The 13,054-nt window shown below is 40.7% G+C and overlaps 1 protein-coding gene across 1 annotated transcript; it reads right to left on the bottom strand.

The window, feature by feature from the left end:
• Nucleotides 1–10,630: 10,630 nt before the first annotated feature.
• LOC115685730 (uncharacterized) lies at nucleotides 10,631–11,959 on the bottom strand. Its single transcript, XM_030610820.2, has 2 exons — nucleotides 11,653–11,959; nucleotides 10,631–11,124 (listed from the first exon to the last, which is right to left on the bottom strand). The coding sequence occupies exons 1-2, from the start codon at nucleotides 11,897–11,899 to the stop codon at nucleotides 10,853–10,855; spliced, it is 519 nt and encodes a 172-aa protein (XP_030466680.1). The 5' UTR covers nucleotides 11,900–11,959; the 3' UTR covers nucleotides 10,631–10,852.
• Nucleotides 11,960–13,054: the final 1,095 nt, after the last annotated feature.

A 13,054-nucleotide genomic window follows, 5' to 3' on the forward strand; every position in this document is an offset into this window, starting at 1 on the left:
GTATATGCAGAACTGATTGCCTATTTTTACTCAAATCTTTATATTCTGTCACCAAATTGGCTACAATTCACTGTTGGTGATAAAAAGTATGATTTGAAAGTGGAAGATCTGGCTTTGATAATTGGAGCGAAAAATTACAAGTTTACTCCATTGGAAGTGAGCTTAGACGATGCTTCCAAAGCGGCTTCAGAGAATCAGAATTTTGCTCAAGGCTCTAAACGCCACATTTTATATTCTGATTTGACCAGAAGAACAGTGATCTTGCATAAGATCATCATCAATTACTTGAAGCCTAAAGCAGTTTTCAAAACTGACTTATCCAAGTCTGAAATCAAGCTCATTTGGGCCATTCTGAATGGAAAGTCTTTCTCTCTTCCACATATCATCATTTTCCACATGTACAGAACTCTCCAAAAGGACAAGGGACAACTTCCTTACGGTGCACTCATCTCTCGAATTTTTATGTTTTTAAAGATAACCATTCCTAATGAATTGAGGAAAACCTTTGTACCTTGTATGTTTGTTGGTGAAAAAATGCTTACCAAGATGAAGCATTTTGATGATAAAAAGGAAATAGCAAGCACAGCCAGAGGAAAGGATGCTCAACAGTCAGAACCAACATCTGTTGGGAAGAAAACTGACAAAGAAAAAGAGGAAAGAAAAAGACCAGGAACAGAAAGAAAACAAACTGTCTCTTCAAGCTCACTCAAGGTGTACAAGAAGAAAAGAATAATTCTTCTCCAAGATGAAGATGATGAAACAGAGCACCTTAAAACAGGACAGAATGTTGGTCCAGAACTTGCTTCAGAACCTACTAAAAAGGTTTCAGAACCAGCATCTGGAGACTCACATCTGCATCAGCAGGATGATATTCCACAGTAGATAGATGTAAGTCAATCTCCACTTGATCATGCAGAAACTTTGAATGAAACTACTGCTGCTGAACATGCAGATTTTCAGGGGGAGATTCCATCAGAGACAGCGGATAAGTTCGAACAGCATGCACTAGAAAATGTTCAGGGACAGGCATCAGAAAACATGACCATTCTAACCCTTCTACTAGAAATCAAAGAAAAACAAGCTACACTTGAAGAGGATGTAAAGAATCTTCATAAAATTGTTGAGGAAAACAATCAGACTCAACGCCTTCAAGCAGAAAAAGACAAGGCAGAGATAAGGGAAGCTATTGCTCTATGTTCAACACACATGGAGAAAGCAATGGGTCAATGCTCTACCAAGATTGATGAAGCTATTTCTATTCTCGAAAACTTTCAACTTGTTCGAACCCCATCAAAGAAATAACCCGTTTTTCATACCCTCTTTTTCAACCATTCTGGATCTGTATTCTTAACAATTGACTTTGTTAGATTGTTTGGATACTTTCCATCAGTACTTTATTCTTCTTATTATTGATTTAGTCTTTTTGCTGATGACAAAAAGAAGGAGAGATTATGCAGAAATTGTTGTTGTACTAACACTTCAATATGCAGGTTATATAGGTTATACAGAAGAAACACATAGATCTTACGAGTTTGCACATTTATATATCTGTGTTTCATGCGCTTAATATGATTATTTTCTTCAAATTTATTTGACATTGATTGAATCTACATGGAAGTTTTGTCACCATCAAAAAGGGGGAGATTGTTGAGGAAAACTCATAATGGATTTTGAAGCTGACAAAACTCTCTATGTTTATCTTGTGAATCTGACATGCATTCCTTTCCATGTTAATATATTCTAGAAGTTCAGAAGGAAATATCAGTCTTTAAAAGTTTAGACTCAGAACTAAAAGTTCAGACTCAGACATAAGATATTCAAACTTTACCATAAAAGTCATTCAGACTCTTATTATGAAATATTCAGATTTTACTGAAGACCTACGCTGACTCAAGTTCTGAATCAGAAATTCTTCGGACACAGTAATTATGCAGACGCAGACGCTGAAATTTTTCAGACACTGAAGTTTTTCAGACTCAAAACAAAACTCATTCAGAAGAAATCACAACAGTTAGTGATCTGGCATGGATTTCACAAAAGAAAGGTTTTGATTGACTCAATCTCAGTCAATTGATTGACAATCAAATATTACGATAAGTATGCATTACAACGGATAAAGCTCTACTTATGGAAACCAAGATTCTGATTGTATGGGCGACCAGAATCAGCGGGATTCAGATTTTGTCAACCAACGGCTACTCAATCCATTTTATACAAATCTATCCAAGATGAAGATTGGAAGATGATCCTCTGAAGACTGTCCAATGGCTAGTTTGGTAGTGGAGGAGTATAAAAAGAGATCTACGAGGAGCAGAAGGTAGAACGAAATCGAGAATCAACAAGTCCAAAGTCTGAGCATACTCCAATCCTTTCTCTTGTCTTTCTTGAGCTAAACATTAAAATCTTGAGGGACACTTTGTAAGAGTGATTATGTGAGATAGAGAGTCCTATCATACACAAGAGTGCTGTCACTCAGAAGCTATATTTCCTCTTGGTTACATAGTGAAATCTAGCCAGGGTGGTGTCAGGCGTGGGAGAGTAGACATAGGCTTTGTCACGCCCCGCTCTCCTCGGCGCGCCACATCCCTCGCGAAGGTCGATTCGTGTGCGACGTCCCGGGACGCGTCGCCGACCCAACACCCAACACGAGAGATTTAAAGCACATGCGGAAGTAATTAAAACCACCCGTACAAAGATAAATACACAACCAAGGATAGCCACGAAACCAACAACAACGATTGCACTAATCTGGAAATCATATACAATATTCATATACAACCCGATCATCAAAAATCAAAAGCGGGTCAAAGCCACTCTTGACAAAAGGGGGTAAGTGGCTCGGCGGTCAAGCATTATATCTAGCAAGGGGCTCCTTCCAAAATATATCGGTACGCGTCATCTTCAAGGCCGGGGGTCGAAAAATTGATTTTCAATAACGGTGAGAATGAATCTCAACGAGTAGGTTCCCTAAACCTAAGCTAGGCTAACATGCACCTCCACGACGAGCACTAAACAACACACCAATCAAGCCATAATTGACTTAGGCCCTCGGGCCAATCAATACTCACCCCGCCACAAGTTAGGCACTTACAATTCAAGAATAAAACGCGGGGGGTGGCCCGCGGCGAGAGGAAAGAAAAAGAGGAGACGGCCAAAACGAAAAAAGAAAAAAACATAATATTATTGATCATGGCCCAATTAAAACCGTGTGCCAAATAAGCCTCAAAGGGAATGATATACAAACTCGTTTGTCAGACGTGAAACTCCCTTTTCCATCAAACGACAATGCAAATAGCATTTATTTCAACTTAATTGACGGTGGTTAATACGGTCATGGTGCATCTGCAACTCTAATTTAAAAATAATGGTTTGATTTACTATAATATTTAATCAAAAAATGGCTTGCTATAAGCCGAACCACTATAAACTTGTGTGCAGTTTTTCTATCCCTTATCTCTTACTTTATGTACTGCACATCAAGAGCACTGTCTATATAAACTGTTTTGAATCAGAATTTTATTCAGACTCAACCGTGATCATTCATTTCCGCTTAAATTGATAAAAATTATTTAAGATCACCTATTCACCCCCCCTCTATGTGACATTTGCTAGCTACATAAAAAATCAGCATTCTCTTTCTTTAATATTGTGCTCAAACAAAAGAAGAATTTGGAAATCTAGGGATAGAGCAAAGTCCACTAGTTCCCTTCTCTTGGGGCTGCGATTAAGGCCCCTTACATTCCATGTGACAATATTCATAAATCAGAAGGCTCCGTTACAACCCCCAAAACCCCTAGCGTATCCACGGAACAATCTGAAGTAGCCTCTATTTCCAAAAGAGCAAATCTATTATCAGAAGGCACTATATTGTTGTCACCTTTCTTCCTATTGTTTGATCCTCTTCCTTTCTACCAACTTGTGAGGAAGAAGGATCAGACATGACAACAGTAAGGGCATTCGTAACCATAGAGTTAGCTCTTCGGAGTGGAAGATGGATTAGATGACACTAGAGTAACTCGTTCAACTTCTTCAGTAGCTATCATCCCTCGATGGATTGAGACTGAGTTAGGAGGGGTAACATTATTTTGGGTCTTAGGAACCCAAGTTTCTATACTTCTACCACTACAATCTTTGTGGCCAAAGCAATTGCATGTCTTGCATCTCATAGGCACCTAGCTGTAGTGTGCCGTGGCCTTAAAAATGCCACCCTTACCCATGTCGATATCGAATTTTCCTAGGAATGAGCTATCTACATTCATAAGGATGCATACCTTCGCATAGGATAGCCACCACTTTTGTTCAGTGGCCGAGTCCATTTATAAAGATCTACCAAGAACACTACAAACATAACTTAAACCTTTCTTGGTCCATAGAACATGAGGGACATTATAAAGACGGACCCAGACAAGCACAGAGGTGATTTGCGCTCTCTCTAATTTGATATGGGGGTACCATTTCTGCAGAAACATAGGTTTTCCTGCAATGTCCCATACCTCGACCTTCATCACTTCCACCATTTTCGCAATATTGGAGAAGCGAAAAAAGAAAAAGCCATCCTCCATGGCCGTAATATCATGAATATTCTCTTTGCCCCATAATTTTTCTATAACTTCTCTAACTAGATAGAAGGACATTTTTGCAGTAAGGAAGTAACTAACTAGGCAATTTTGAAAGTGAGATTTACCCTCGTCTAAAACCTTGAGTGGGAGAACAAAAATTACCCATAGCAATGTTTTTTCAAGACATACATGATGTAGCAACAGTAGTGTTTTCCAGAAAGGGTAACTGGATAGGTTTAGGTTCTGTCGCTATTCTAGATTTAGATGTACAGTTGTTAACCCCATCAACAACATCAGTTAGATTTCGGCAAAAGTACACCACAAGTGCCATAACTTGTGTACGGCGATCACTTTGGTGCCATAACTTTTTTTCGGATCACTTTGGTGCCAAGTCAGAGCAAAAGATATCACTTTAGTGCCAATTTGGCCGGAAATCCGACGTGGCATTTTTTATTAATTTTTTACGCCGACATGGCTCGCCGGAGGCTGAGTCAGCGTGTACAGTCAACATTTTTTTTTAAATAATTTTTTTTAGCGTGTACAGTCAGCATTTTTAATTTTAAATATTCTTTTTCCTTTTTTTTTCTTCTTTCCTTTTTCTTTTCTTTTCTTTTTTTTCTTTTCTCTCCTCGTCGGCCGGTTGCCGGTGGCCGGCCGGCCACCGGCGAAGCCCGGGAAGGGCTGGGCGAGGGGCGACCGACCCTCGCCGGCGACAGTGAAGCCGGCCCTCGCCGGCCCAGGCGAGCCGCTCGCCGACGCCGGCGAGGGTCGCCCTCGCCGGATCCGGCGAGGGCGACCTGCCGGCCGGGCGAAGGAAGCCCTCGCCCGGGCGGGCGAGGTCGCCCGCGCCGGCGAGGGTCGCCACGCCCGACGCGGCGAGGGCGACCCTCGCCGGATATGGCAAGGGCTTCCCTCGCCCGCCCGGCGAGGGCTTCCTCGCCCGACGCCGGCGAGGTCGCTCGCGGCGAGGGTCGCCCTCGCCGGATCGGCGAGGGCGACCTCGCCCGCCGAGGCGAGGGCTTCCTCGCCCGACGCAAGCGAGGGTCGCCTCGTCGGATCGGGCGAGGGCGACCCGACGCGGGCGAGAGGTCGCCCTCGCCCGAGTCGGGCGTGGGCGACCGCCCGACGCCGGCGAGGGTCGCCCTCGCCCGACGCGGCGAGGGTCGCTCGCTAGCCCTTCCCGGGCTTCGCCGGTGGCTGGCCGGCCACCGGCGACCGGCCGGCGAGGGGAGAAAAGAAAAAGGAAAGAAGAAAAAAAAAAGGAAAAAAATATTTAAAATTAAAAATGCTGAAAAAAATTATTTAAAAAGAAATCTTGATCGTATACTGACTACCCTCCCGGCGAGCCACGTCGGCGTCAAAAATTAATAAAAAGATGCCACGTCGGATTTCCGGCAAATTGGCACTAAAGTGATCTCTTTTGCTCCGACTTGGCACCAAAGTGATCGCCGTACACAAGTTATAGCACTTGTAGTGTACTTTTGCCGTTAGATTTCCATCTCCCAATTCAACGTCACCAACAGTACAAGTATCCTCAGCCATAATATCATCATTACAATTAGGAAGGGCAACATATAGTGTTCCTGGCAAGCCCGTTTCATTTCCTGTTGTAGCCCCTAGATTGGCGGCCTCTATCTCTGAACTGAAGAGATTATTCTTTATTTCGGTGGATAAAGTTTTGAGTTCTATTTTGTTCGATGATGAGGCTCTCCCAGTACCTCCTCTACCACATCGCGTTCTAACCACCATTTTCGAAACTTTTCCTGGCAATACGTAACGTTGTCTCCGGCTAGAAGGGGTTGGTCGATGCACTCAATGACTTGGACCATGAGCGTCAACAAACCATGAGCAGCCAAGCAGGGACATGACCACAATGGTAGCGGCAAGAGCGGTGGGGGTTAGGACAAGGTGTGCTCGGTGTAAAGCGATAGGGGCGATGAAGAGAGGGCCAGCAACGAATGAGAGTGGTTGGGAGTGAGGGATTAAGCAGCAAATGTCTATAGAGGGGCTAGAAGAGGAGCGAGCAGCAAAGGGAGATACGGTCACAAATTGACCTTCTCTTAGGAAATATATCAAACACCTTAGATGCGAATATTATGGAGAGGAAACCGCAAGGTAAGTAGGGGGGACGAAGCCTATAAGCCAAGCAGAGACATAACCCCAGTGAATGGATGCACGATGCAATGAGCAGCGCTCCAATTTGAGCAAGACCGTACAAATCGGAAGGAAAGCAGAACACACACGGTGAAGGACTGAGCAGAGGGGGATAGTGCAACAGCTCCTAAGGGCTGGGCAGAGGCGTGGGTGAAGAAGGCTAGGTAGCAACGAAGGGGCTCTAAACAAGCACGGGCAAATGGACTCGAAAGTAAAGCAGAATTGAGGCGAGCGTGAAGGACGGGAGAGAGATGCTGAGGTGAGCGAGAGTGACGAGTGAGAAAGAGGGAGCGGGACCGGAAGAAGTGACGGAGGGTAAGGGCAAGGGCTAACAGCGGGTAGAGGGAAAGCCGGACGATGGGCGGAAGCCGGACGGAGGGCGGCGGGCAATGGGCGGAGGCATTCACAAGGTGGCGCTCACATGGTGGGGCTTACTTCCTTAGGCAAGAGATATGTTTGCTCACAACCATTTAGTTACAACTATTAACCCTCTGTTCTTTAACTGTTAACATGTGTAATGCACAAGATTTTTAAGGGGTAAAGAACTGTTTTTTATCTCAACTTTTTTCTAGATAATCACTTTCTTACCCTCAATTTTTGTAAAAAATGGAAAGTAATATAGAAAATGGAAGTACTAAATAAGATATGTTAAGAAAAAGAATAAACACAAACTAAAAAATAATAGAAAAAAATTGCCAATAATAATATTAATGATAATTTTTTTAAAATTTGATAAATATAGCCGCTTTAATAAAACTAAATAAGATATGTTAAAAAAAAAGAATAAACACGAACTAAAAAAATGGAAAATGCATCATTAATAAAAAGGCCAACTGACTAAAATTAGTTACTAATTATGTATATTTAAAGGGTTCATGAATGTGAATAATGATTGATCAATAATATAACTTTTAGAAACTTATAAAAGGAAATGATTAATCAAAATCAAGGTGATTTCTTTAATTACCTTCTAATTTTTTCCATTATTTAACCATTTAAAATTGCATAATGAGTATCCAAATTTTTTTATTTGAACTTATCGAAATTGAAGCCTTCTCCTTTTTACTTAATCGTGTCTCTTGTCTTTAAAATATCTTATTTTTATGATATTAATAATTTAGTTTATTTATTTTTATCCATTTCCTTTATCTTTTCTTATTTTTAGAGAAATCGAGGGAAAAGAGCGTTCTTTTAGAAAATGAGATAAAATACAAATTTAATGTGCAATGTACATGCTAATTAAAACTATAACGGAGGATTAACGACCATTAGAAAATCAAAGTTCAAGAGGGTAATATTTAACAGTTGAAAGTTCAAAGGCAACTGTGTACCATCCCTTGGGAGAGTTCTGGGTAATTTCCTCAAATAGTTATTTGGTTTTGGTCACTTAGATCTGCGTCTAGAAAAGAACATCATTTAGAAGCTTTATTGGTCTTTTCCCTTTAATTTTGGGCAAATCCTGCATTATCGTGGGCTCTTTTATGGATATTCGTAAGTGGGTCATCTCCACCATTCATTTTCAAGGAATCCATAAGCACTGTTGTTTCAAGCAAGTGTTCTTCAACTCTCAATCTGCTGCGCAAGTTTTTGAGTAAGATTCTTAACAAATGGCAAGGTTAGTAGAAGCGAACTATATGAAAGTTACGTCGAGAAATTACTAAACATTAGGAAATTTACTAGTAACTACAAATTAGTTACTCGGTACAATAATTATATTGTCGAGAAATTAATACCCGCCATAGACATTACACGGTTCTCCAACCAAATCAAACCACAACACCAACATGGCTTTGTTTCTCTCAGAAAAGCTAAATATCTTTCAAAAAGAGGATGGGTTGAATTAAATCGACAAAGATTGTGAAATGGTCCTTTATTAATTTTGGACATGAAAGTAAATGGCAGGGCAAGTACTGAAAACGAAAGATTGCAAGAAAAGTAAATTTGTGAGGATATTAATGATAGACTGTTGTCATTGATTGCATGAATGATTATTACAAATATTACAACGTAGGTTTTATATATCCCACTAAGAGCAATTATTACATATGGTTATGGATTTTGAATCCATAATTAACTTCTTAACTCGTTTGGCAATTATAAGAAGTTGCAAATACTAGACACAATCCCCTCTTGTCTAATAATAATAATCTACTAAGAGTTACAAATCCTGAGAATATTGGCATCACCTCCCAGCAATTATGTGCTTGCGTCGATTCACTATCTGTCTTCGACTGATGTGTCGCCAGCCTTCTGTTCTATTTAATTATTGCACTACCTCAACACTTAACCAAAATCTAAGATCCCTTGTTGTCAATGACTTTGTCAATCAATTTCTTTGAAATCTTAATTAAGACTTCTGTCGATAACTCTCGCAATGTGTTCTGCCAATTTCCTTCACTATCAACAAGCTTGTAGTTCTTCGACAAAAAAAAAAAGCTTGTATTTGGTTGATTATCTTGTTCATTGATGACTTATGTTTTGACCAGATTTTATTCTTATCGACCAAACTTACTACTCCTTGGTAAAAAGAGTTGATCATTTTTTTGGTATCAACAAGTTGAAAGCAACTATTTTCGGTACATACTTGTCATGTTGTAATAACAACTTATGATTAGTGTTGGCTAGGTCCAGCTCTTATAGACCGAACTCACTACTTTTTTTTTTTTTTGATAATCCGGACTCCCGCACCGGCCGTACTACAAGGGTCCGACCGGCCAGGCACCAACCGGAGAAGAGCTAATCTGGCCCTACAAACTAACCTCCATGTAAGTCAAGAGTATGATAAGGCTGCGCGGCAGAGGGGACTCGAACTTGGGACATGGGACCCCAAGTCCTACACCCTTACCAACGTAGCCAACCTCTTGGAGGCACCGAACTCACTACTCGTTGGTAAAAAGAGTTGATTATTTTTTAGGTATCAACAAGTTGAAAGCAACTATTTTCGGTATATACTTGTCATGTTGTAATAACAATTAATGATTAGTGTTGGCTAGGTCCACCTCTATGTGGGGCCCAGCCAGCATATAACAAGAAAAATAGGAGTAGAAGTCAAAAAAGTAAACAAAAGAAATCAAGTCCTTCGTGCGTGCGTCAAATGTGCCCAAAAAGAAGAGAGAGAAAACCAGAGTGAGTGTGCTCCCCGAGAGTACCGAGAGAACAGGTGAGAGAAAGAAGAAAAAAGGGTTGCAACTTTACGGTCTCGATTCGAAGGCCAAACTTTATCGGAATTGGCTCAAATTTTAATATATTGTTCATGAGATCAAGGGCTATGCGTTGATCGGTTTCGTTCATTGAGAACCTCTTCTGAATTCTCCAATCGTGATTAGGATTTTTTTTATTTATTTATGTAAACCCACCTTTGTAGTAATAAAAATGATGTTGTATTGTTGATGTTGTGCCTCTAGTGTGTAACTAGATAAGAACTTTGTATATCGTATTATTCTTGGTGACTAGTAGAAGTTTTTGGGCAGTCCGTGGTTTTTTCCTCATTAGGTTTCCACGTTAAACCTTCGTGTTGTTTGTTGCATTTGTCTTCTTATAATTACAAGGTTGTGTTGTTGGAATATTGTTGGTTGTTGCCGAGGTTAAGTCAATTTCGGTCGGTTTAAATGTAGAAGAGATATTGATCCTATATTGGGTTTGGTTCTTGGTAAATTGTTGCACAGTTCTCTCCGACAATTAGCACATACACACTCAGACTATTACTAAAAGAGAGAGGCATAAATCTGTGAGATACTCCTTCACTCTAAGAGTGGATTTTGCCTAAGTGCATTGTACTATGTAGTCGACCAAGCTAATCCGCAACTCAAATAAAAGTATAAGGATTGGGTCTTCAAGTATACATGTGATCAATCTGGCCAAAAAACAGAAAATTGGTAATGCGAAAGTTAAAATCAAGAATAGTTTCACTATGAAAGGAAAACACGTTTCTTTATTTCGTTTACTTGGAATCAGTCACAAATTTATTCCAAACCCGAAATAAGTTATTGTTTTCTAACAGCCCAATGTAACTTCAACAGAGACAGATAATCATACCATGAACTTAATTGAAAAGGAAAATAGAAAAAAGAAAAGAAAACAGTAACTTCGGTTACATAACAAGCATTGGCACTGCCTCTTCCTTGGCTTATCGGGGCCAATCAGCCGTGCCACTTCCAGGGGCGAGGAAGCGACACCACAGAGAACCGCATCTTCCCGGTGGAGCAGTGGAGGCCGCTCTCACCGCATGCAAAGAAGTAAAACTTCCACTTCTGGCTCAAGGTGAACTCGAAGCCATCTCCCGCCCCGTCCGACACATTGGCCACCATGGTCGCCCTCTTGAGGTCACACCTCATGTAGCTCCAGAAGGTCTGGAACACGTAGACGCTGTGTGGATGCGTGTTTTTGTCGCTCGGTGGGTCGTACTTGAACACTGCAAGTACCAAAATTAATGTTGTTTGGAATAATATTTTACAACAAATGATTCGGAGATACTCGTTAAGCATGCTTAACGAGGAAACATTCATTTTTCAAAGTATTGATCGTATATACACTAATGTAGCCAGTTATAAATAGTGCCACGGACCACTTTTCTACAAAACCCATAATGCTACTTAGACTACTCATTTTTTATTTGGGAAGGACCAATAAGGCGATTCTGCTTCTTAATTATCTTCAAAAGGCATTTTTTACTAAGTAATTATCTTCGAAAAACATTAGCACTCTACTTCTACTTGTTATGCATAAGATTGCATTATACAAGAGTCTCGTCATGAGTGAATGTCTAGACAATAAAGTCGTGTGAGGACGAATTCGTATCGATTCTAATACCGTGAAAATCATCGATCAATCTCCCATATCAACTGTTAAAATGAAAATAAGAACAAATTTACACGGACAGAAATGGGGCATAATAGATGCTGAACCTAGATATGAATAATTGAGCTATAGTAGCACTTACCGAGGGTGTCGTTGACGTAAAAGGGGCCGTTTTTGTGAGCCCAGGCGCTGTAATCGAATCCGAAATGCCAATTCTCGGACCCTCCGACGACAACCTTCTTCGGAGGCACCTCAGTGGGACCGTCGTATTGCTTCGGAGGCCAAGCATAGCCATTATTGTTGTTCCAACCTGGATAGGCCACTGAAGCTCCGATCGTCACTGAAGCTATCACGACAAGTACCATCGCTCCTCCGAATTTCATGGCCATTTTATTATTTTTTTCCAATTTGGAGGGTGATGAAGGAACTGGACAAGTACAGATCTTCAGATGTTGGGGAACTGGTTGGTGCATTCGAGGAATGTCTGCTGGGCTTTTTATAGGAGGAACTTCGTTGAAATTTTATGTTTGATGTTTCTAATGAAAGGTGGTAGTGGAAAACGGCCAAATGGACCTCTTTTTCTTCTTCAACAGATGGGGTTGGTGTGCGACGGAGAGTTAATGTGTTTTCACTGTTAAGAGTCAACTCCTCCGTTTCTGGTTTTTGAGCAGGTCTCTCCAGGAAAGACCAGCGCACAGCAACGGTACATGTAATGAATATGTCACCAGAGCTCATCTTATCGTATCACAACCGTAACGTGAGTATGAATACATGATTCCTTGGAGAAAGTGGACAACGAGTATGACGACGTCGACGAACTATGCAAACACTCAGCCAAACAGATCCATATTGACCTCCGCAAGCAATATGGATTTCATCCCTGCCGATAGGCGACTTTTGAATTCGATTCCGTGGTTCTATGAGTCGAGTAGTCTTTTAGATTTGGTGTTGTAGGCTTTGTGTATATTTCTCTGTCCCTGTCTCTTAACTACAAGCTTTGTCTCACTGATTCGCTAGACTCTATATAGAGTGAACCAGCTATTGAACAAATCCATCTCGCTTGTCTTTAAAGTTTTTTAAGCATCGTATACCTAAATGTGCATATTTTTATGCTGTACACTTATGAATGTGATGTACACTTACGCTCAATATCGAACTAACAACCTAAGAGGGGATTTGGAAAGGAGAAAAACAGGTCAATAACCCTATGGTTGTTGGCTTAGTGGTTATAATACAAACTGTTGAGCATGTTTTGTACAGCTTTCTCGTAGCAATTACAGCTTCCAAAAGAAATTTTGCAGCTTGTATAAGATGTTTGACAAATTTCTCACTGCTGCAACGCTCTTAATTAGCTTTTAGGAAGCAATCTCAATCAGTTTTAAGGTGTAGCAACTTTAAAACTTGTAATACCAAAGGAAAATGACACAAATGGTCCCTAAACTTTTGCATAATGTGCAATGTGGTCCCTGAACTTTTAATTTGTTTAATGTGGTCCCTGAACTTTAGCCTAATGTGCAATGTCATATCCAAACTTTTAAATTGTT

Source organism: Syzygium oleosum, unplaced genomic scaffold (assembly GCF_021117445.2).
Source record: "Syzygium oleosum isolate NSW1041296 unplaced genomic scaffold, Sole_v2.1 Sole_v2.34, whole genome shotgun sequence".
Classification (NCBI taxonomy): Eukaryota; Viridiplantae; Streptophyta; class Magnoliopsida; order Myrtales; family Myrtaceae; genus Syzygium; species Syzygium oleosum.